At 41.8% G+C, this 21,468-nt stretch overlaps 1 protein-coding gene across 2 annotated transcripts; it reads right to left on the reverse strand.

Moving 5' to 3' along the window:
• Window positions 1-7,540: 7,540 nt before the first annotated feature.
• LOC135552435 (SH2 domain-containing adapter protein E-like) lies at window positions 7,541-21,009 on the reverse strand. 2 transcript variants are annotated; one of them, XM_064984040.1, is made up of 7 exons: window positions 20,808-21,009; window positions 19,863-20,543; window positions 14,527-14,650; window positions 12,920-13,168; window positions 12,397-12,637; window positions 10,322-10,441; window positions 7,541-10,096 (listed from the first exon to the last, which is right to left on the reverse strand). In XM_064984040.1, exons 2-7 carry the CDS (start codon window positions 20,349-20,351, stop codon window positions 9,913-9,915), a joined length of 1,407 nt encoding a protein of 468 aa, XP_064840112.1. In that variant the 5' UTR covers window positions 20,352-20,543; window positions 20,808-21,009; the 3' UTR covers window positions 7,541-9,912. The 2 variants fall into 2 exon arrangements, with proteins under 2 accessions (XP_064840112.1, XP_064840111.1); XM_064984039.1 differs by having other exon boundaries at window positions 19,863-21,009.
• Window positions 21,010-21,468: the final 459 nt, after the last annotated feature.

Below are 21,468 nucleotides of genomic sequence, written 5' to 3' on the forward strand. Positions count from 1 at the left end.
TGAGAAACTTATGATAGGACAGGGAGTACTTCTCAAGGTTTCTCTAATCTCGGGGGAATGGAACTGTCGGCTGGGTAATGATACACAGTGGTGAGAAAGAACTCTGGAGAAGGATACAACTCACCTACTGTTCGTGTGTATGTATGTGCGTAGGATATCTACTGTTTGTGTGGAAGTATGTGCGTAAGTAAGGAGCAAGGTATAAAATGGATGCCTTTGTATAATGGACTTCAGAGTGCTCTCATGAATTTTGACTATTGTAAGCTGGGAAATCTGTCTGTTCCATTTAAACCAAAACCTTACAAACTCTAGGTTGCAGACTGAGTAGATTAATTGAAGTTTATGGACATTGATAACAAAATTCTCATAACAATATTGTAGCTGGAAACTGCAGATTTCTAATGAAATATCTACATAGGAGTACAGAGGCCCATTATCAGCAACCATCACTCCTGTGTTCCAATGGCACGTTGTGCGAGCTTATTCAAGTTTATCATTTTGAAAGGCTAATTGATCATTAGAAAACCCTTTTGCGTTTATGTTAGCACAGTTGAAAACTGTTGTTCTGATTAAAGAAGCAATAAAACTGGCCTTCTTTAGACTAGTTGAGTATCTGGAGCATCAGCATTTGTGGGTTCGATTACAGGCTCAAAATGGCCAAACACTAAGACCTTTCTTCTGAAACTCGTCAGTCTATTCTTGTTCAGAAAAAAATAAGGCTAAGGCTATTCCATGCAAGAAATTGCCAAGAAACTGAAGATCTCATACAATACTGTGTACTACTCCCTTCACAGAACTGGCTCTAACCAGAATAGAAAGAGGAGTGTGAGGCCCCGGTGCACAACTGAGCAAGAGGACAAGTACATTAGAGTGTCTAGTTTGAGAAACAGATGTCTCACATGTCCTCAACTGGCCTCAAATGTCTAAAATATGTTTTCACTTTGTCATTATGGTATGTAGATGGGTGAGATTTTTTTTTAAATACATTTTTAATACAGCCTGTAACACAACTAAATGTGGATTAAGTCAAGGGGTATGAATACTTTCTGAAGGCACTGTACGTTGGATAAATCCAACAAATTCACTACACAGAACGCACTGCCACTGCAACGCAATGCAAATGCAGCGTTCCATTGGAAATTAATGTAGGGCTTACTTCTGGTGTACCAAAACACAATGACGCTGTAGGTGTGACCGAGGCAAGCTTAGGCTCACACACTAATGTCATATAAAAATAATGAAAGAAAAACCTCAATGTAGCCTATATATATGAATTGCACAAGAATGATACATTCCTGGATTTTTAATACATTGTTTTCTCTTTATTCAACCCCTCCGCCACCTATCTGTCCTTCTTCCACACAACTTCTCATGACCCAAAACATGTTTATATAACTAGGCAAATTCTTAATTACAATGACAGCCTAGGAACAGTGTGTTGACCTTGTTCAGCAACCGAATGACAGATTTTTTTTAACCTTGTCAGCTTGGAGATTTGATCTAGCAACCTTTCAATTACTGGCCCAATGCTCTAACCACTAGGCTACCTGCCACCCCATGTGTGTGTGTGTGTGTGTGCGCGCGAAGTGGGGATTCACGCAGAGTAAACTGCTCCAGCGCACACATCCTGCCAACTGTATCCTGCAAGTCCTGCTCGACCAGATATACTGTAAGTTGACCCAGATGTTTGACTTGGACCTGCGGCGGATAAACTGCCTCAGAAGATTGTGTGTGTGTGTTGGGTAATAACAAAAAGGTATAAATGTAGGCGTGAAAACTTCAGCCTATCAGTGAACTATATTGTCTGGAAATCTATTGTATAATTGCCTAATGGATGCTTTCATACTATAGTCTACATCTAAATTACAATCAGCATATCCCTCATTGGCTTTCATAGCTGTCCGTAAATCTGATCAAATCTAATTTTATTTGTCATACGCGCCGAATACCTTACAGTGAAATGCTTACTTACTTTTTCCATCTGTGTAACATTGCAAAAATCAGAAACTCTCTGTCCAAAAATGATGCAGAAAAATGGATCCATGCTTTAGACCACTGCAATGCTCTACTTTCCAGCTCCCCGGAAAAAGCAATAAATTAACTTCAATTAGTACTAAACACGGCTGCTAGAATCTTGACTAGAACCCCAAAATGTTATCATATTACTCCAGGGCTAGCCTCTCTACACTGACTTCCTGTTAAGGAAAGGGCTGTTTTCAAGGTTTTACTGCTGACCTACAAAGCATTACATGGGCTTCCTCCTACCTATCGTTCCGATTTGGTCTTGACGTACATACCTACACATATGCAACGGTCACAAGATGCAGGCCTCCTTATTGCCCCTAGAATTTCTAAGCAATCAGCTGGAGGTAGGGCTTTCTCCTATAGAGGTCCATTTTTATGGGATGGTCTGCCTATCCATGTGAGAGACGCAGACTTGGTCTCAACTTTTAAGTCTTTACTGAAGACTCATCTCTTCAGTGGGTCATATGATTGAGTGTAGTCTGGTCCAGGAGTGTGAAGGTGAACAGAAAGGCACTGGAGCAACAGACCGCCCTTACTGTCTCTGCCTGGCCTGTTCCCCTCTCTCCACTGGGATTTTCTGCCTCAAACCCTATTTCAGGGGCTAAGTCACTGGCTTACTGGTGCTCTTCCATGCCATCCCTAGGAGGGGTGCGTCACTTGAGTGGGTTGAGTCACTGATGTGATCTTCCTGTCCAGGTTGGCGCCCCCCTTGGGTTGTGCAATGGGGGAGATCTTTGTGGGCTATACTCGGCCTTGTCTCATGATGGTAAATTGGTGGTTGGAGATATCCCTCTAGTGGTGTGGGGGCTGTGCTTTGGCAAAGTGGGTAGGGTTATATCCTGCCTGTTTGGCCCTGTCCGGGGGTATCGCCGGACGGGGCCACAGTGTCTCCCGACCCCTCCTGTCTCAGTCTCCAGTATTTATGCTGCAGTAGTTCATGTGTCGGGGGGCTAGGGTCAGTCTGTTATTTCTGGAGTATTTCTCCTGTCTTATCTAGTGTCCTGTGTGAATTTAAGTATGCTCTCTAATTCTCTCTCTCTTTTTCTCTCTCTCTCTCTCTCTCTCTCTTGCTATCTCTCTCTGAGGCCCTGAGCCATTGGACCATGCCTCAGGACTATCTGGCCTGATGACTCCTTGCTGTCCCCAGTCCACCTGGTCGTTCCTCTGCTCCAGTTTCAACTGTTCTGCCTGCGGTTATGGAACCCTGACCTGTTCACCGGATGTGCTACCTGTCCCAGACCTGCTGTTTTCAACTCTCTTGAGACAGCAGGAGTGGTAGAGATACTCTGAATGATCGGCTATGAAAAGCCAACTGACATTTACTCCTGAGGTGCTGACCTGTTGCACCCTCTACAACCACAGTGATTATTATTATTTGACCCTGCTGGTCATCTATGAACATTTGAACATCTTGGCCATGTTCTGTTATAATCTCCACCCGGCACAGCCAGAAGAGGATTGGCCACCCCTCATAGCCTGGTTCCTCTCTAGGTTTCTTCCTAGGTTCTGGGCTTTCTCGGGAGTTTTTCCCAGTCACCATGCTTCTACACCTGCATTTCTTGCTGTTTGGGGTTTTAGGCTGGGTCTCTGTACTTTGTGACATCAGCTGATTTAAGATGGGCTTTATAAATACATTTTGATTGATTGATAGTGATGAGCTTTGAGGGCACTATGGTGTTGAACGCTGAGCTGTAGTCAATGAATAGCATTCTCACATAGGTGTTCCTTTTGTCCAGGTGTGTATGTGAAAGGAATGGTGTGAAGTGAAAACATGTTTTGACCACAGAGACACAGACCCTCTCCTTTCCACTTGGTCACAGGAGTGTTCAGAGGTCTTTAGTCATTGGATGATTCAAATACTTCAGACTGTGTTTTGCTCAGTGAAAACTATAGGGGACATTCATTCCTTCAAAAGCAAATATTTAGCTTCAATGGTATGACATCACTATAGTTGAAGCATAGCATTACACTCAAATGCAGGCTCTGGAGAATGTAGCTTCAAGTTTTTGTCTGTTCGGTGAGGATGGCACAGAATTGACAGATTTACTTTGATCATAGTATACCTTAGCCAACCACTTTGATATAACTTCAATTAAGTCTAAATAGCCGCCTGTCCCTTTTAATAGCCGGGCATCGGCAGACAGTTTAGCAAATAAATTATTTGTTTCAAATAAACACTGGGTCTAAATGAATTGTTTATCAGTGAACTTCAGTGAGTATGGTAAAGATTGCGCAAGAGAAGATACTGATCACTGGGCACAGACGTCAATTCAATGTCAATTTCACGTTGGTTCAGCATGATTTCATTGCGATGACGTGTAAACAATGTTGATTCAAACAGTGTGTGCCCAGTGACAGTACGTTTTGTGTGCCCAGTGAGAAGAGAGCAATGTCATTGCCATGGATGAGACAGCAGTGTGGCTTGACATGGTCACCGCAACTTCGGTGTATACAAGAAGCGCAATGAGTGAGAGAATGGTGCTGAAGCTATCCTAGTCATTGCAAGTCTGTGATGAATTTGTTATTATAATGTTTATACTGGTCATACTGGTAACAATTAACAGTGTGGTAGTCTTTCACAATTTTATTCTGCAAAAGTTGTGTGCATTAAGGAAATAGAATCCTGTCTCAGCCTGTCTCTAATAAGCATCTGTAGTTCAGTGATTGAAGCAAATAAACACCTGGGCTATTAATTGAAGTTTTACAGTACATCTCTTGGACACAGAGAACGATTGCCTAGCTACAGTGCCTTGCGAAAGTATTCGGCTCCTGAAGAAAAGCAGGCCCAAACCATGATGCTGCCACCACCATGTTTGACAGTGGAGATAGTGTGTTCAGGGTGATGAGCTGTGTTGCTTTTACGCCAAACATAACGTTTTGCATTGTTGCCAAAAAGTTCAATTTTGGTTTCATCTGACCAGAGCACCTTCTTCCACATGTTTGGTGTGTCTCCCAGGTGGCTTGTGGCAAACTTTAAACGACACTTTTTATGGATATCTTTAAGAAATGGCTTTCTTCTTGCCACTCTTCCATAAAGGCCAGATTTGTGCAATATACGACTGATTGTTGTCCTATGGACAGAGTCTCCCACCTTAGCTGTAGATCTCTGCAGTTCATCCAGAGTGATCATGGGCCTCTTGGCTGCATCTCTGATCAGTCTTCTCCTTGTATGAGCTGAAAGTTTAGAGGGACGGCCAGGTCTTGGTAGATTTGCAGTTTTATATCTTTATGTTTGAAGCCTGAAATGTGGCAAAAGGTCGCAAAGTTCAAGGGGGCCGAATACTTTCGCAAGGCACTGTATTTACAAACCAAAACAACTGAACCAGCACCTCATACAAAATACTTGTATCAAATACACATTTGACCTTGGCCTGGACCTTTCACTCAGCCTTTATGAGACACACATGGCTGGGCCAGCCTGGGTAAGGTAAGGAGATGTGGGACACAGAGCCTGATCCTGTCACTGGGGAAGCAGACAGCACAACCAGATAAGGACGATAGGGACACTTCGGTTACCGGCGGGTCAGGTCAAGCGACAACAAGATGACAAACTGCCCCATCCATCAGTCACAGTCAGACGGTCCTGTCTGTCACGCAAGCCTAAGGAGCCGGAAGGGCTGAGATAGCATGAGGGAAAGATGGTATCAAACACAAAGAAAATAGATATTCTGTATCCTGTATATTCATCCAACTGTAGCCCAACTAACGCTCTAGACTAGGACCCTATCCTAATGTATATCTAGCACTTATCTTACTGTATAACTCAAGTAGAATTTAAAAAGGCACACCTTGATCATGTATAAGTAGTCCATCTTGATAGAACATGTTGATGTCTCTTATGGCCACTTGAGTTGTGCACTATAATGGTGTGCCAAAGGACTCAATGACCAGGACAATTTAGGACCATAACTGCTGTATTTTATTTTAATGGTGCTTTGGTTGCCTTACCTTCTTTTTTAAGTTAACCTGAACTAACTAGCTAGATGTAGGATTTTCTAAGAAGTGTTCCTCTGTAGTTCAGTTGGAATAGCATGACTCTTGCAACGACAGGATAGTGGGTTTGATTCCTGGGACCACCCATATGTAAAAAATGGATGCACACATAAACTGTGTGTTGCTTTGGATCAAAGCATCCGCTAAATGGCATGTATTATAAGAATGCAGACAATTGAGGTACCAGACAACTGAGGTACAAAAACATTGTGCTTAGTTTGTGTTTCTTTCAGGAATAGTATACGCAAACTTAGGTCCCAGGACTTGCATTCACAAGTGGACTTGAAACTCTAACCATCTCAATGTTCACGTTAACCTGACTCAGGACCAACACATATGGAATGTCCTCTCAATAAGACAAGGTGATTCTGTTGATAGATCATCAGACTCAGATATCACAGTGATATAGTGACAAAGGAGAGGGTGAGCAACAGACAGTCAAGGACGGAGAGAGGGATGGTGTTCATCCTTCCTTCTCGTTAAGTATCCCTGATACCACTGGGTGTAATGATGTTACACTTATGCATTTTTTTGTGGTGCATTTACCTTAATTGTACCTGGGTGCAAAGTGGCCTGGGTGCCCCTGCTCTAACGTCTACCTTAACTGTTTGTCCCAGGCCCAACCCTACACCCGATCCTCACTCTGCTGCGTCCACGCTACACCCAATCTATCCCCAGACTCTTTCCCTTTACACTCTGAACTACACATTTCAATACGGCAAAAGAAGCTGCTTGAAAGCTGACCAATTTAATGCACTCTGCAGCACACCCGATACTGACAAAGTTCTACATTTTTCAACAACATAGACGTTGAAAAATGGGTTTACAAAAGCCTACAGAGAATTGGTGTGGGAAATATAGTAAGTGGGCGACGTCTAAATAGCTGTATTCTTTAAATTAAGTAGATTATATTACAATATGCCTATGATCTTTGAAATGTTTACAGACAAAACTGTAGTCACTAATGAACTGTGTGCATTTGGATTCACAGATGTGTATAGAGGTGCCTGTACTGACCTTGATCATCCCATAGCACGCCTCCATATGGCGGCATACACTACTATCACATCATCTTGATCCCATACAGTATGGCTTTCTTCACATATTATCTGCTTTTAAGGCAGTACAATCCAAAACACAGACCACTCCATCCAAAAACATTCCTTACCCCAGGACACTTCAACAGAAGTAGGGAAGTAAAGAAAAGGGAGCACTCTTTTTCTGCATAGATCTGATTGGTTTATTAACTGGACAAACAAACAGGCGTAAGTTTCGGTGGAGTTCGCCTTCATCAGAGCCTTGAGTAGAAAAAGTTGGGAGGAACCTATTTCACCCCACAGGGGAACGTCACATCAGCCATGTCAATTGAACATGTCGATCAGAGCTGTCAATAATAGCAACTAGACATTGGCTATTTAACCAAGTGTATAATAATCATTTGAGATTCCTACGTGTATGCTCCACTTGAATAATAATAAAAGAGAGACTACAAATGTCCACAGGATATATGTAAACAACCATGGACTATCTAAGGACATTTTATTTCAATCAGTAACATCAGTATCTCATTCTTGTTTCAATAGCAGGTATCTACATACACACCAAAAGACAAAGTAGGTTTGACAATGGTATCAGCATATCTTTTCATAACGAGTACACACAAGTCATTATCTAGGGTTACATGGTATCTAACCTTGTCCCCAGGCTAAAAATTGAAGAGTGAGCCAGCAGGTGAGCGAGATAACGTACTATCAAATCAAAGTGTAACAGTATAACTTTAAACCGTCCCCTCGCCCATACCAGGGACCCTCTGCATACATCAACAACAGTCACCCACGAAGCATCGTTACCCATCGCTCCACAAAAGCCACGGCCCTTGCAGAGCAAGGGGAACTACTACTTCAAGGTCTCAGAGCAAGTGACGTCACCAATTGAAACACTATTTAGCGCGCACCGCTAACTAAGCTAGCCGTTTCACATCCGTTACACTCACCCCCCTTTTGACCTACCTCCTTTTTCCGCAGCAACCAGTGATCCGGGTCAACAGCATCAATGGAACAGTATAATTTTAAAACCGTCCCCTCGCCCATACCCGGGCGCGAACCAGGGACCCTCTGCACACATCAACAACAGTCACCCTCGAAGCGTCGCTCCACAAAAGCGGCGGCCCTTGCAGAGCAAGGGGGACTACTACTTCAAGGGCTCAGAGCAAGTGACGTCACCGATTGAAACGCTATTTAGCGCGCACCGCTAACTAAGCTAGCCGTTTCACATCCGTTACAAAAGCAATCATGCATTGCCGCATTTTATTTGTTAGCACCAGGTGGTGCAATGTGACAGGGAAGGTAAGAAACAGATCAAATGTCAGATTTTTTTTCCACCAAATATCTCACCAATTTACATTGGAAATTAACATGGGGTCTGTTGACACATTTTCAGTCATATTCCATAGCGCTGTGCATCTAAATCAAGTATTTTGTTTCTTGGTTTGTTTCAGTCAGTAGTTAACACATAGAACAACTCCATCAGCTTTCCAAAAACATCTTAACTAGTTGTTGATGCTCAGTTTTACAGTCACATACTTTAGGCAAATTGGCCATGGTCTTGGATTTACAGTGACAGACCACAACAATCGAACCAGTCATATGAGTGCTCAATCAACAATTCTATTAATGATGCAGAGATCATATGAGGTGAAAACCAGCATACATGTGGGTACTTGAAGACCAGGATTAGGAGCCTGTGGTTTAATATAATTATCAAAGGATATTCAATCCCATAGGGTGACGCTAGCCTAACACATGGCACATTACATTAGGGTGATTCACTCAATGGTTCACAGTGCAGGTGGTACAGATAGTCACACAACTGTCACTGTTCACTGATGATGAAAATTGGGTGATGGGAGGATATCTCTCCTTTATGGTCTTGGAAAAAAGAATAAAAAAAGAAGACTAAGAACATAACTTAAATGTTTGCTGTGAGCGTAGATGTGAAGTAGTCTTTGTACAGTGTTGTATAGCGTTGGGCCAGTAACTGAAATGTTGCTGGATTGAATCCCCGAGCTGACAAGGTAAAAATCTGTTGTTTTGCCCCCGAGCAAGGCAGTTAACCCACTGTTCCCCAGGTGCCGATGATGTGGATGTTGATTAAGGCAGCCCCCAGCACCTCTTTGATTCAGAGGGGTTGGGTTAAATACAGAAGACACATTTCAGTTGAATGCATTCAGTTGTACAACTGACTAGGTATCACCCTTTCCCTATAGTAGTCTTTGTCAGGTACAGTAGTTGTTGTTCTCCACAGGGTTGTGTACAGTTGGTGCAGTGAGCCAGCACATCCACCAGAGGGTGAGAGAGTCACTTTTACGTTTTTTCTTCGAACAAAGCACTCGCTTTATCCCTTTGCAGCTTAAACCATCTTAAACCAAAATTATGATTAATGATTCTGTATTCTCTACACATCTTTGAATTGAGAGTAGAAATTCTGACTAAATTCTAACTGGCAGGGCTCTGACTCATTTGATCATTAATTTCTGCCCCGTTTGTACAATCAAGGCATGGGTTGAGTTTCTCCCAAATTCACATGCAAAACAGAAGCCTGGGTGTTTTGCATTAGCTGCATATGAAAGGTGAGAGAATGATTGTACAGCAAGAGCAATACTTGCTGTCTTCTGTTTATCCAGGAGAAAATGAGACTGAAAAAAAAACGTTTTGATATGGATTAAATAACATTAAAGAGAGAGGGACTGAAAAGTGAATGATAATAGATAAAGAGATATATGCATTGAGGCTGTTGGGGGCCAGCATTAGATTGGATATGTTCGTTGAGGATGATTTCATGCAGATGCAGAGGCATGGAGTTGTTGGGGTGCACCTGAGTGTGGTGGGGGTGGAGTCAGTAAGGGCGTGGCAAGGGGTACAGCAGGGTCATGTGCTCGGCCCCATTGAAAGGCAGCCGCTGAGTGCCATAGTGGTGCACCACCTCTGGAATGCTGGGAAACACACAGCTACTCTGGTCCAGCGTGTAGCCATTCTCCTTTGTCTGGGCAACAATGATGTGAACACAGCCCTGGCTTGTCCTGAGAGAGAGGGAGTAAAAAAGGGTACATAGGTAAAAAGGCTTGATTACTTAACTGAAATCTCAAATTCAAGCACTGGCTTGCTATTCCACACAATTCATAATATGTAGCCTTAAATTAGTATTAAGGGATCCAATGCATCAACTGCAATTATTTTTGGACATATTGTGTATGGTATCAGCTCTGAAGAGAATAAACAGATGTACTAGTGACTAGTATACTCACTTTAAAGCAATGGAGTATTTGCTGGTTCCTGATTCACTGTTCCTCACCAGGAAACTGGCCTCTTTGCAGGACTGGAGCTGAGACTCTGCCTCCTGGCGTGTTACACAGCCATGGTACCAGCTAGAGCAACCAAAGGACAGAGGGAACGGAAGGCACAGGGGTCAGAAATGAGAGGAGGATTTTTATATTGAACCTTCATTGAACTAGGCAAGTCAGTTAAGAATACATTGTTATTCACAATGGCGGCCTACCCCGGCTAAACCCGGATGCCGCCCTATGGGACTCCCGATCACGGCCGGTTGGGATACAGCCTGGATTCAAACCAGGGTGTCTGTAGTGACACCTCTAGCACTGAGATGCAGTGCCTTAGACTGCTGCGCCCCTCCTGAGCACATGAAGCTAACAAAGTACAAAGGGCTTACAAAATAGTAGATGAGTCCTGTATTGAAGTGGTTCACTAATATCAACAATAGAATATCTGAACAACATAAGGTAACTCTGCAAGGTATAGGGGAGAGTGGGGTAGGTTGAGCTAAAGGGTTCGTTGACTGTATATATAAATGGACAAAACCATCGGTCACGTGACACCATTCATTCCTATGTGAAGACTCAATAGTGTATTGAAGCCAAATGAAGTCGGTTAAGATGGCGTCTCATGGAAAGCTAACGTGCACAGTTTGACCTACTCCAGGAAGTGCCATTGCAGTACTGCGTCTTCTAATTGAGTACCTCAAGTTGAAGTCCGACCGGGGAACTGCAGGCTGACATTACCAACTAAATTATCCTTATATGTGTGCAATTTTAGTCTGTTCAATTACATACATCTGCTGTATTAGAATAAATTATTGGTACCATGATTGTCTTCGTAAAAAAAAAAATTTACTCAAAGATTGCCATTTTTCTATTCATTATATTTGGGGAGTCCTGTTTTCTGCCAACAATGCCTGCAGTACCGCAGTTGGCCTTGAACTTCCATGGCTTCAATCAGAGGGGGCCGTCGTTCTCCCCTGGATGTGCCACCACTTGTTCGTAGGAAACCAACACTAAATTAATCATGTGACCAAAGATTTAGGAAGAGATCATAATTTCATGTAATTTGTGACAGAAAAAACACATTTTAAAAAATTGGTAAATAAGTTAGGTCCAAAAAAACCAGATTTTCACAAAGTCAAATGAATTTGTGTTATAGATTTCATGATGCTTGTTTTTAAACCAAAGTAGATCGTTTTAAGATTGTTTTATACATCACTTGGGGTCTCTACAAGTTACAATATGAGGTCCTGAAAATAGCATTAAAGTGCATCCTTGTAACTGTGTGGGCTAATATAGTCAAAATGTTGAGTCAATGGGGGATTACATTTTGTCCAGTTTATGCATAATATGTATAGTATTTTTGCAACGTGTCAGGCATATGAACTCAAAATATGTATTGTTACAGAGCAGACTTCATCATGCCCTGTGTATACAAACATAAAACAAGGGGTCCCTTGAGTTTCTTGAGAGAGCAGCCAAGGAAGTGAGAGAAGGAAAAAAAGTCCATTTGAGTTGCAGCAAGGGATGAAAGAAATTGACTGAATGACACTGAAGAGTTACACTGACAGGGAAGAAAAAAAAACATCTGTCTGTCGAAAGAGAGGCTATGATAGAGTAGCAGAGGCAGAAGGACAACTAACCCAAGTCAGCTCAACCTACCCTTTCCCTATGCTCAACTTACTCAATACCTGTGGTAAGTTGTGCCAAGAGAACACTTTTTTTGGACAAGATATGTTTTCAAAACTGTTATGTTCACATGAATTCTGATTATTTCTACACAACATTCTGAAATATATGTAGATACATTTGTTAGAAAAAAACACTACATTTCCTTTGACATAGTGATGCTGAATGTAAAAACTTACCCCACTCTCCCATTCCTGTACATGGAGAGAGTGACAGGTACATATCTACATATCTAATGTATTGTTATGTGCTGCAGAAAAAAACTGAAGATACAATTTTTTTTTAAAGCAACAATCTATTGCATCTGCCCCTGCCGTTGACCTATGAACCGTGTCTCCCTTGTCTCCCCTCCTCACCTCTGTTTCTCTAGGGGCAGGGTGGGGTCCACCCGGCACACCTCAGCCTCAGGGCTGATGCTGGGCGGGGACGAGAGGGAGGGCAAGAAAGTAGGAGAGGACTTCAGGATCTTCTGGCTCCAACTCTTTTGTCGCAGATGCTGCTGCTGCTGTTGGGGCTGCTGCTGGGGCTGCCGTGTGAGGGTGAGTGCGGGGGGGTCCTCTTTGGTTGGGGTGGGGTGCTCAGGGCTGTCAAACTGGGCTGGGGACGAGGAGGGGTCAGAGCAGAGAGAGAAAATATGTAAAAGGGGTGGTCAACTTCTGTGTAGCAAATACGGTATATTGATATTGATCTGGTGTACTGGTTTAGAAGGTCTAATTACATTATAGACCTTAGAGATTGAGGGGTCAGCCACTTAATAGATGCATCATTGCATCAGCAGATAGTTGTGATAGGGGTTGCATAGCTGCATAGCCAGTGGTAGTGTTCTAGAACTGTGTATGATTGTGCAGTAGGTCTTGTCTTTTGTCTAGACTATAGTACCAGGCAGAGCCTTGACAGTCTGTTCCTTCTTCCACTCCCAGGGCAGCTGGTACTCAGCAGGGAGCCGGGGATCTAACTCTGGCCTGGTGACCGGGGTCTTCACGCTCCCTCCGTCACCCTCCACACCACCCTCATAGGTCATGTCGTAGATCTGGGGAGGCACGGGTCGCCCCTCCTCCACATCCCCCTCAACCCCCTCCAGCAGGACACACATCTTCAGCATGTCCTTGGAACCCCTCCGTCTGATCTCTGTTAAAAAAAAGCAGAGACTCTTGTTAGAGAGGAAACACACCAGAGTGCCTCTGACCAGAGTATTGGCCGCCATTTTCTGTTCATTTTCAGATTATTCTACATGTTGATTCAGTAACAAGGAGCCACCATTCGCCGGCACCCAGCTTTTAGCTGTTCGTGGTCACGGTGTGTCCGACCCAACATTACAGGAAACAGCTAGAGTTACCATTCCCAGACAACTGATCCTAGGCTAGTATTTTGCCTCACACGTCCATATCAGTATCTGATAAATGTCGGTTAACTGATCCTAGAACAGAACTACCAATTATGGTCAGTGCAACAATGAGCAATAGAGAAAACATTTTGTGTTTATAAAATGGAATAAATAATAATATAATAAGCGTAAATGGGCTTTGAACAGTTGAGCCATTGAGTTATTCACTTGACATAGTATGCAGCTGATGAGTGATGTCAGCTGTTGTATGAAGACAATGCAAAAACTGCAAAAACTGTTTAATACTGTATGTCACAATGCACTGGTCACATGTGTTCCTGCACCACTTCAATATGAGAATGTACTTAAGTATGACACGCTACTAAAATGTTGTTATCTGCGGTCGGCCATATTCCCCAGGGCAATATAAACGGGCTTTAAGATATGCATTGGTAAAGCCTTGATGATTAGTGTGTAACAGGCCATTTTCAGTGTCACAGCAGTGTATTGTACCATTTTGGGTAAAACAATGAAGCGACAGAATCAAAGGAGGTCAAGAGAGTAAGTGATTGGTCGACTGATCAGTTGTCTTCCTGGATGTCTTGAGAAATGGTCAGAGCCTGTCCATATAGGGGGCCATGCAGGGGCTCTGTCTGATGATAGCGGATGGGAGGGGGGGGGGGGGGGTAGTCACTGAGGGCCAACTTCCTTGCAGGAGAAAAGTACAAGGAAACAGAGACAGGAAAAAGGAAGCAGAGACAGGAAACTTCACCCATTGTTCTAGCACAACACAGTTGCCATAGCAACCTCCAGTGCTAGGCGATTGAGTTCACGTTCTTCAACATTTCTAATCGCTCTTTTCTGGCTAGACTGAAAATGGCAGTCCAATCATTCACCCATGAAAGACACACATACATAGAATTCAGCCAATGAGGCCTGGCACACACATGCCTGCACAAACCAACACACATAGGTCTAAAACAAAAAATATGCGTACGAACAACAATAGAAAAAACATCCAAAACTCTGCTCTTTCCTGGCCACTGATATCAGATCAGATTACCAACGGCCAATCCCTCATCTTCAAAGCTGGGTCCTGATCCAAAATCAATGCTTGTTATCCAAATTTTAGTAGGCCAAAATACTGAATAGTATGTGTCACCTGTGATCATCTGCTGCGCATCATAAGGCTCCATGTATCCATCATTCTCCCCCTCTCTCTCCGCATCCCTCTGCTCCCGAGTCTTGTGGGCGTCAAAGGGATCTGCATAGTCCTGAATGATCACCTGAAGCAAAGGAGCACAGCAAAATTAATACGCATGAAAACTACTCAAAGACTCTGGTTTCCCAGACACAAATTAAGGCTAGTCCTAGATTTCAAAACTATTCCAATTGAGATTATCCATTGAGCATGGTTTTTAGTTCAAGACTAGTCTTAATCTGTGCCGACAGAGTAGAAGCATGATTCACTAGAGGGAAAGGAAGAAGTGAGATAACAACAAAGAGACGTCAAGGGGTTTTTGGTGACATTATCTTACATATTATCTAAATTGTCCTGCTTCCCAAAGAGATCAAACATACATATATCATCAGTCATACAAAGTTGTACCCAATCAGGCCCATCTATTGTCAATGTCCAAAGAGAGTAGCGCGGTATCATTGTTTCATCTTTGTCCCAGAACCATTATCCTAACAACACCACCTACAGTATCTGGTAAATTCCACCATTGCAAAAGGAATTCATTCACACTTGACTGCTCTGTTCTGTCTTTTTATCAGTGCCAAGGCCTTTCAAGTTTCTCAGTTCCTGATATTAGATACCAGGTCAGTGTCTGTACAGGGGGTCGTTTTGCTGTAATAAATGTTCTTGTTCTGTCATCCCTAACCTGGGCTCCCATGTGGCGCAGCGGTCTAAGGGACTGCATCTCAGTGCAAGAGATGTTGCTACAGTCCCTGGTTTGAATCCAGGCTGTTTCATATCCGGCTGTGATTGGGAGTCCCATAGTGCGGCGCACAATTGGCCCAGCATCGTCTGGGTTTGGCCGGTGTAGGCTGTCATTGTAAATCAGAATTTGTTCTTAACTGACTTGCCTAGTTAAATAAAGGTTATTTAAAAAACAACTATATATATATATATATATATATATATATATATATATAGCGAGCCGGCTGGTGAACAAGATAAAGTCATCTCTAGTCATTTTGCCTTACAAGCATGATGATGGTAAATGACAATGACTGATACAGATGTAGGATATTAAATTGAGACAGTTTTCTATAGCAGGAAAACATTCCTGTAGCAACAGGAAATGTGAATAATTATGTGGATCACAATTCATGGACATTTTTTGTAGGGAATTAAACATTTTACGTTAGGGCAAATCAAGTCTGAAATGTTCAAGTGGAAATTACAAACTTTTAAAAACTTGAATACACTACAAGTTTGCATTTCCTGCTGTGCAAAGAAAATACTCATCAACAAAAGACTAATCAAATTAACATCCTACATCTGTAGGGTCCATCCATCCTTCTACCAGGATCTAATAGCACAGAGTATGCCAAATCTGATTCAACTGGTGATGGCTTTAGCACTTTTAGGGACAACTCCAACAACACACATAGACACAATCTCTGTCTCTCTCTTGCTCACACACACATGCTTTAGCACTTCCTGTGACCTGACCACAATATGGTGTGTAGGATAAGCGAAATTACATATAGGCTACAACTTATCACACCCTGAGTTTCTCAACCCCATGTCAGGTTTGGTCTTTTTAGGGCCAGGTATACTTTTTTTGGGCCAGGCCTCATAGGTGGAAACACAAAAGTCTGTGTCTTTAATCCAAACACCAGGATAAAGTCTTATAATGGAAATGCTGAAAAACTGTAGCTTCCTCTGAGGCCCCTGAGAGATATTCCCCTTTCAAAGCCAAACAAAGACAGGCAGATTGACAACCCCAGCGACTGGGGCACTCAGGAGTCAGGGAAGGGATTTACCCCTCAAAACATAAAACTCTCTATTTCTCCTCCCTCTTTTATGTTTTTTTTCTTCACACCATCTCTCTACATCGTTTTCACTCGCTTTTTTATTTTCAAAGCCTAGCCAGAGGGGACCTGGATTAGCACACAATGCTTTTTACAACATGATAGCCTTCACCTGGGGCTTGAATGAGAGAAAAGAGAAGGATGGGGTGGAGGGGTGAGAGAGGTGCCACACTGTGCCAGGAACAGAGGGGATTGGAGGGATAACTTTCAAAAGGGGTGAAAATATGAAATGTCTTTATTCCATTGGAACTTTTGTGAGTGTAATGTTTACTGTTCATTTTGTATTGTTTATTTCACTTTTGTTTATTATCTATTTCACTTGTAAACATATGTTTCCCATGCCAATAAAGCCCTTTGAATTGAATTTAATTTAATTGAATTTAGAGGGAGATGGAAAGGAAGGGAAAGATAGGCAGACAAGGAGGAGTGGATACAATGAGATTCAGAGACAAAGGGGAGGGAGGAAAACTGAAACAATGATATCAACTTTCACAGCTTTGACTGTTCCTTTGCTTTTCAGTGTCAACAGTATTAATGACACCACATGTTATTTTTGAGTAGGATTCCTGTTGCAGCCTACTATAGCTTATAATAATCATGGCTGTTAATATAATATAATAGTTATGCTTCATTGATTGATTGATAGTCATCCAAGTTCAAGTTTATACTTTGAATTTGTAGTCATTATACACCCCTCATACAATTACTGCTATATAGGCCTATACCCCCAAAACAAAACTTATTGCAAGCTAAACAAACAAACAAATAAAGACTAATTATTAAATGTATTATTAGAATTAATCATTAGCATCACACTGGGGCCGAGCTCCCTGGCATCCAGGACCTCTATACCAGGCGATGTCAGAAGAAGGCCCTAAAAATGGTCAAAGACTCCAGCCACCCAAGTCATAGACTGTTCTCTTTGCTACCGCACCAAGTTTAGAAATAACAGAACCCTGAACAGCTTATACCCCCAAGCAATAAGACTACTAAATAGTTAGTTAAATAAACTACTAAATAGTTAGTTAGTTAAAATAGCTACCCGGACTATCTGCATTGGCCCTTTTTGCACTAACTCTTTTGACTCATCGCATATGCTGCTGTTACTGTTTATTATATATCCTGTTGCCTAGTCACTTTTTTACATTTTATTTCACCTTTATTTAACCAGGTAGGCCAGTTGAGAACAAGTTCTCATGTACAACTGTGACCTGGCCAAGATAAAGCAAAGCAGTGCGACAAAAACAACAGCAAAGAGTTACACATGGAATAAACAAACGTACAGTCACTAACACAATAGAAAAATCTATGTCCAGTGTGTGCAAATGTAGTAAGATTAGGGAGGTAATGCAATAAATAGGCCATAGTGGTGAAATAATTACAATTTAGCATTAACCCTGGAGTGATAGATGTGAAGATGATGATGTGCAAATAGAGACACTGGGGTGCAAAAGAGCAAAAATAAATAACAATTTGGGGAATGAGGTAGACGGTTGGGCTATTTATAGGTGTACAGGTTCAGTGATCGGTAAGCTGCTCTGACAGCTGATGCTTCAAGTTAGTGAGGGAGATATATAAGTCTCTTTGCTGCAAGAGGGATTGGTGCACATCACAAAATAGATGGCATCACGAGGAAGGACAATTATGTGGATATATTGAAGCTAGACATCTGTCAGGAAGTTAAAGTTTGGTCGCAAATGGGTCCAAATGGACAATACTTCCAAAGTTGTGGCAAAATGGCTTAAGGACAACAAAGTCAAGGTCTTGGAGTGGCCATCACAAAGCCCTGACCTCAATCATATAGAACATTTGTGGGCAGAACTGAAAAAGAGTGTGTGCGCAAGAAGGCTTACAAACCTGACTCAGTTACACCAGCTCTGTCAGGAGGAATGGGTCAAAATTCACCCAACTTATTGTGGGAAGCTTATGGAAGGCTACCCGAAACGTTTGAGCCAAGATAAACAATTTAAAGGCAATGGTAATTGAGTGTATGTAAACATCTGGCCCACTGGGAATGTGATGAAAGAAATAAAAGCTGAAATAAATCATTCTCTCTACTATTATTCTGACATTTCACATTCTTAAAATAAAGTGGTGATCGTAACTGACCTAAGACAGGGAATTTTTACTATGATTAAATGTCAGGAATTGTGAAAAACTGTCACACCAAGACAGTCGTGAAGAGGGCACAACAATGCCTATTCCCCCTCAGGAGACTGGAAAGATTTGGCATGGGTCCTCAGATCCTGAAAATGTTCTGACTGGGTGTATTACCACCTGGTATGGCAACTGCTCGGCCTCCGACAGCAAGACACTAGTGGGTAGTACATACAGGTAGTGCGTACGGCCCAGTACATCACTGGGGCCAAGCTTCCTGCCATCCAGGATCTCTGTACCAGGCAGTGTCAGAGGAAGGCCCTAAAAATTGCCAAAGGCTCCAGCCACCCTGGTCATAAACTGTTCTTTCTGCTACCAAGTCTAGGTCCAAAAGGCCCTTAACAGCTTCAACCCCCAAGCCATAAGACTCCTGAACAGCTAATCAAATAGCTACACAAACTATTTGCGTTGACATCCCCCAACTCCATTTTTACCCTGCTGCTACTCTGTTTATTATCAATGCATAGTCACTTTACCTCTACCTAAATGTATATATTACCTCAATTACCTCAACTAAACTGTGCCCCAGCACATTCCTCCATGTATATAGCCTCGCTACTGTTATTTTATTGTTGTTCTTTACTATTATTATTTATTTTAATTTTTTTTTAAATTCAGTCTATTTTAGTAAATACTTTCTTAAGACTTAATTTTCTTAAACCTGCATTGTTGGTTAAGGGCTAAGGGCTTGTACAGTAAGTAAGCATTTCACTGTAAAGTCTACTACACCTGTTGTATTCGATGCATGTAACAAATAAACTTTGATTTGATTTGATGATTTGACAGACCTTACAGATTATTGTATGTGTGGAGTACAGAGATGGGGCAGTTATCCAAAAATCATGTTATCCACTATTATTGAACCCGGAATAAGTTCATGCAACTTATGCGATTTGTGAAGCACATTTTTACTCTTGAACTTAGTTAGGCTTGCCATAACAAAGGGGTTGAATACTTATAGACTCAAGACATTTCAGTTTTTCATTTTGTATTAATTTCTTAAATGATCTACAAACTAAATTCCACTTCAACACTATGTCGTATTGTGTGTTGCTCAGTGACACAAAAGCTCAATTTAGTCCATTTTCAATTCAGGCTGTAACACAACAAAATGTGGAAAAGGTAAAGGGTGAATACTTTCTGAAGGCATTGTACATACCATACGAAACGTAACATATCATACTAAATGTAGGGAGACAGATTTACATTTACAATGTTAGGTCTACCCCCGAGTCCAGCATCACAGTTGAAAATAGAAATAGTCTACCATTTCTAAAGTGTGTTAACATTTCTTACCGTCTCTGTTTTGCACAATGGCTGTGATTTCTCTGTATCGAGTACCACTGGGCTGCTGTTGAAGTTTGGGCTCTTGTCCTTCTTATCGACTTTAATCAGACGACTGATGTAGGCATTCGCAGATCTGGAACTTTTCAGTGGCTGGTGCTCATCAAACACTGGCGTTTCTGCTTTGGAATTTTTGCGACTTTTACCTATAAGGCTATCCCAAACTTTTCCATCCTTTATCGAACGTGTGCCATTCCTTCCCAGTTCGGCAGAATTTTTTCTATTTCTTCCAGACAGTAGAGCACCAACGCCTCCACCACCAACACTACTATCCATTCCCGAGTTTTTGCTCGAACTCACTTTGGAGCTGGTTACTTTGGTGCCAATGCCAACTACCAGTCCAAGTTTACCCCTGGATTGGGAACCTGATTCTGAAGCTGAGCGGATCCTATCAGTACCATTCTTCAAATTGATGGGGAATTCTTTGAACCACTTTGCCATGGTCTCTGTATAAAGCGAATACTCTCTTTGGTCCAACACCTTTATGCGCCATGCACTGTGCCAGCCTCAAAGACGCACCTTTAGAAATTAGAGTAGGCTATTCTGACACAAAAGACTTGCGTTGCTTCAACACAAGGCTGTTTTTTGAGATGTTCTGCATGTAGTCCAAAGTCCTCACTGGCTTATCTTTTACTTTGAGAAAAAAAAGAGGATATTGTTATAATAGCCAAATTGTCTAATTCTGGGCTATAAGAAATTCCAAATTAAATAGAATATGATTATTTTCATTTGATAATCCGATTAAATTAGGCTAACTTAATAGGCATGTTAAATTTTGTTTTCTAATAAAGGCCACAAGATTAAACCAAAATTAAATAAATAACACATAGCCTTCATGTGATAGCTTATAACAAAATAAAAACCTGCTGTAGCCTATATTGGAAGATTTCTTCCTACTTTTATCCAATTTGTGATTTTCTTTAAGTCAGGTCGTATCCCTCTTCCATTTAGCTGCATGTAGAGTTATTCCCTTTGGATGAAGAGTAGTCTTTGGAGTGGGAAAACTCGAAAGAATCGAAAGTTTTTCTTGGTTCTTATTAGTGATCCCATTCCCAGAGTGTCAAATCTTGTGGCTGTCTATTCTTACAACGTAGCCCACAGACTGTGGCCAGAAGTTGAGAGGGGTGGGAAAGAGGGGGTGGGGTAACATAGCAGGAACAAAGACTAGCCTACAGTGGGAGGTGATTATTTCTAGAGTGGTCTACTATGTTGTGTCATGAATGCAAGATGAGGAAAGTATTTTTATATGTTTTTGTCCATGATGTTAATAGCTTGGACCAAAGGATTGGCTAGATTACTTCATCCTTCCCAACAACCTTGTTTTGCATGTTGTCTTCACTAGGGCAACCTGGACTCAGTGGTAGACAAAACATAGTAAATGTAAGTCCAGGACAGTACAATTACATAGTATGGTATGTTTTAATTTGTGGATGTCCATCATCCATTTTGTATGATATATTATGATTTACAATTTGTATGATATGTTACAAATTGCAATTTGTACAATATGTTACCACCCATCAAACCTAATGTAACCTTCTGACTTATGTAACCATAC

The sequence above is a fragment of the Oncorhynchus masou genome, chromosome 13 (genome assembly GCF_036934945.1).
Source record: "Oncorhynchus masou masou isolate Uvic2021 chromosome 13, UVic_Omas_1.1, whole genome shotgun sequence".
In the NCBI taxonomy this organism is placed as follows: domain Eukaryota; kingdom Metazoa; phylum Chordata; class Actinopteri; order Salmoniformes; family Salmonidae; genus Oncorhynchus; species Oncorhynchus masou.

What these genes read in the sequence shown, in the direction of transcription:
- LOC135552435 (XM_064984040.1), bottom strand. Translation starts at nt 20,351, where the DNA reads ATGGCAAAGTGGTTCAAAGAATTCCCCATCAATTTGAAGAATGGTACT. An exon ending in TGCGCAGCAGATGATCACAG is followed by an intron (nt 13,169 to 14,526) that starts GTGACACATACT and finishes TTTTTTTAACAG; the next exon opens with AGATCAGACGGAGGGGTTCC. An exon ending in CTGCCCCTAGAGAAACAGAG is followed by an intron (nt 10,442 to 12,396) that starts GTGAGGAGGGGA and finishes TGGTTGCTCTAG; the next exon opens with CTGGTACCATGGCTGTGTAA.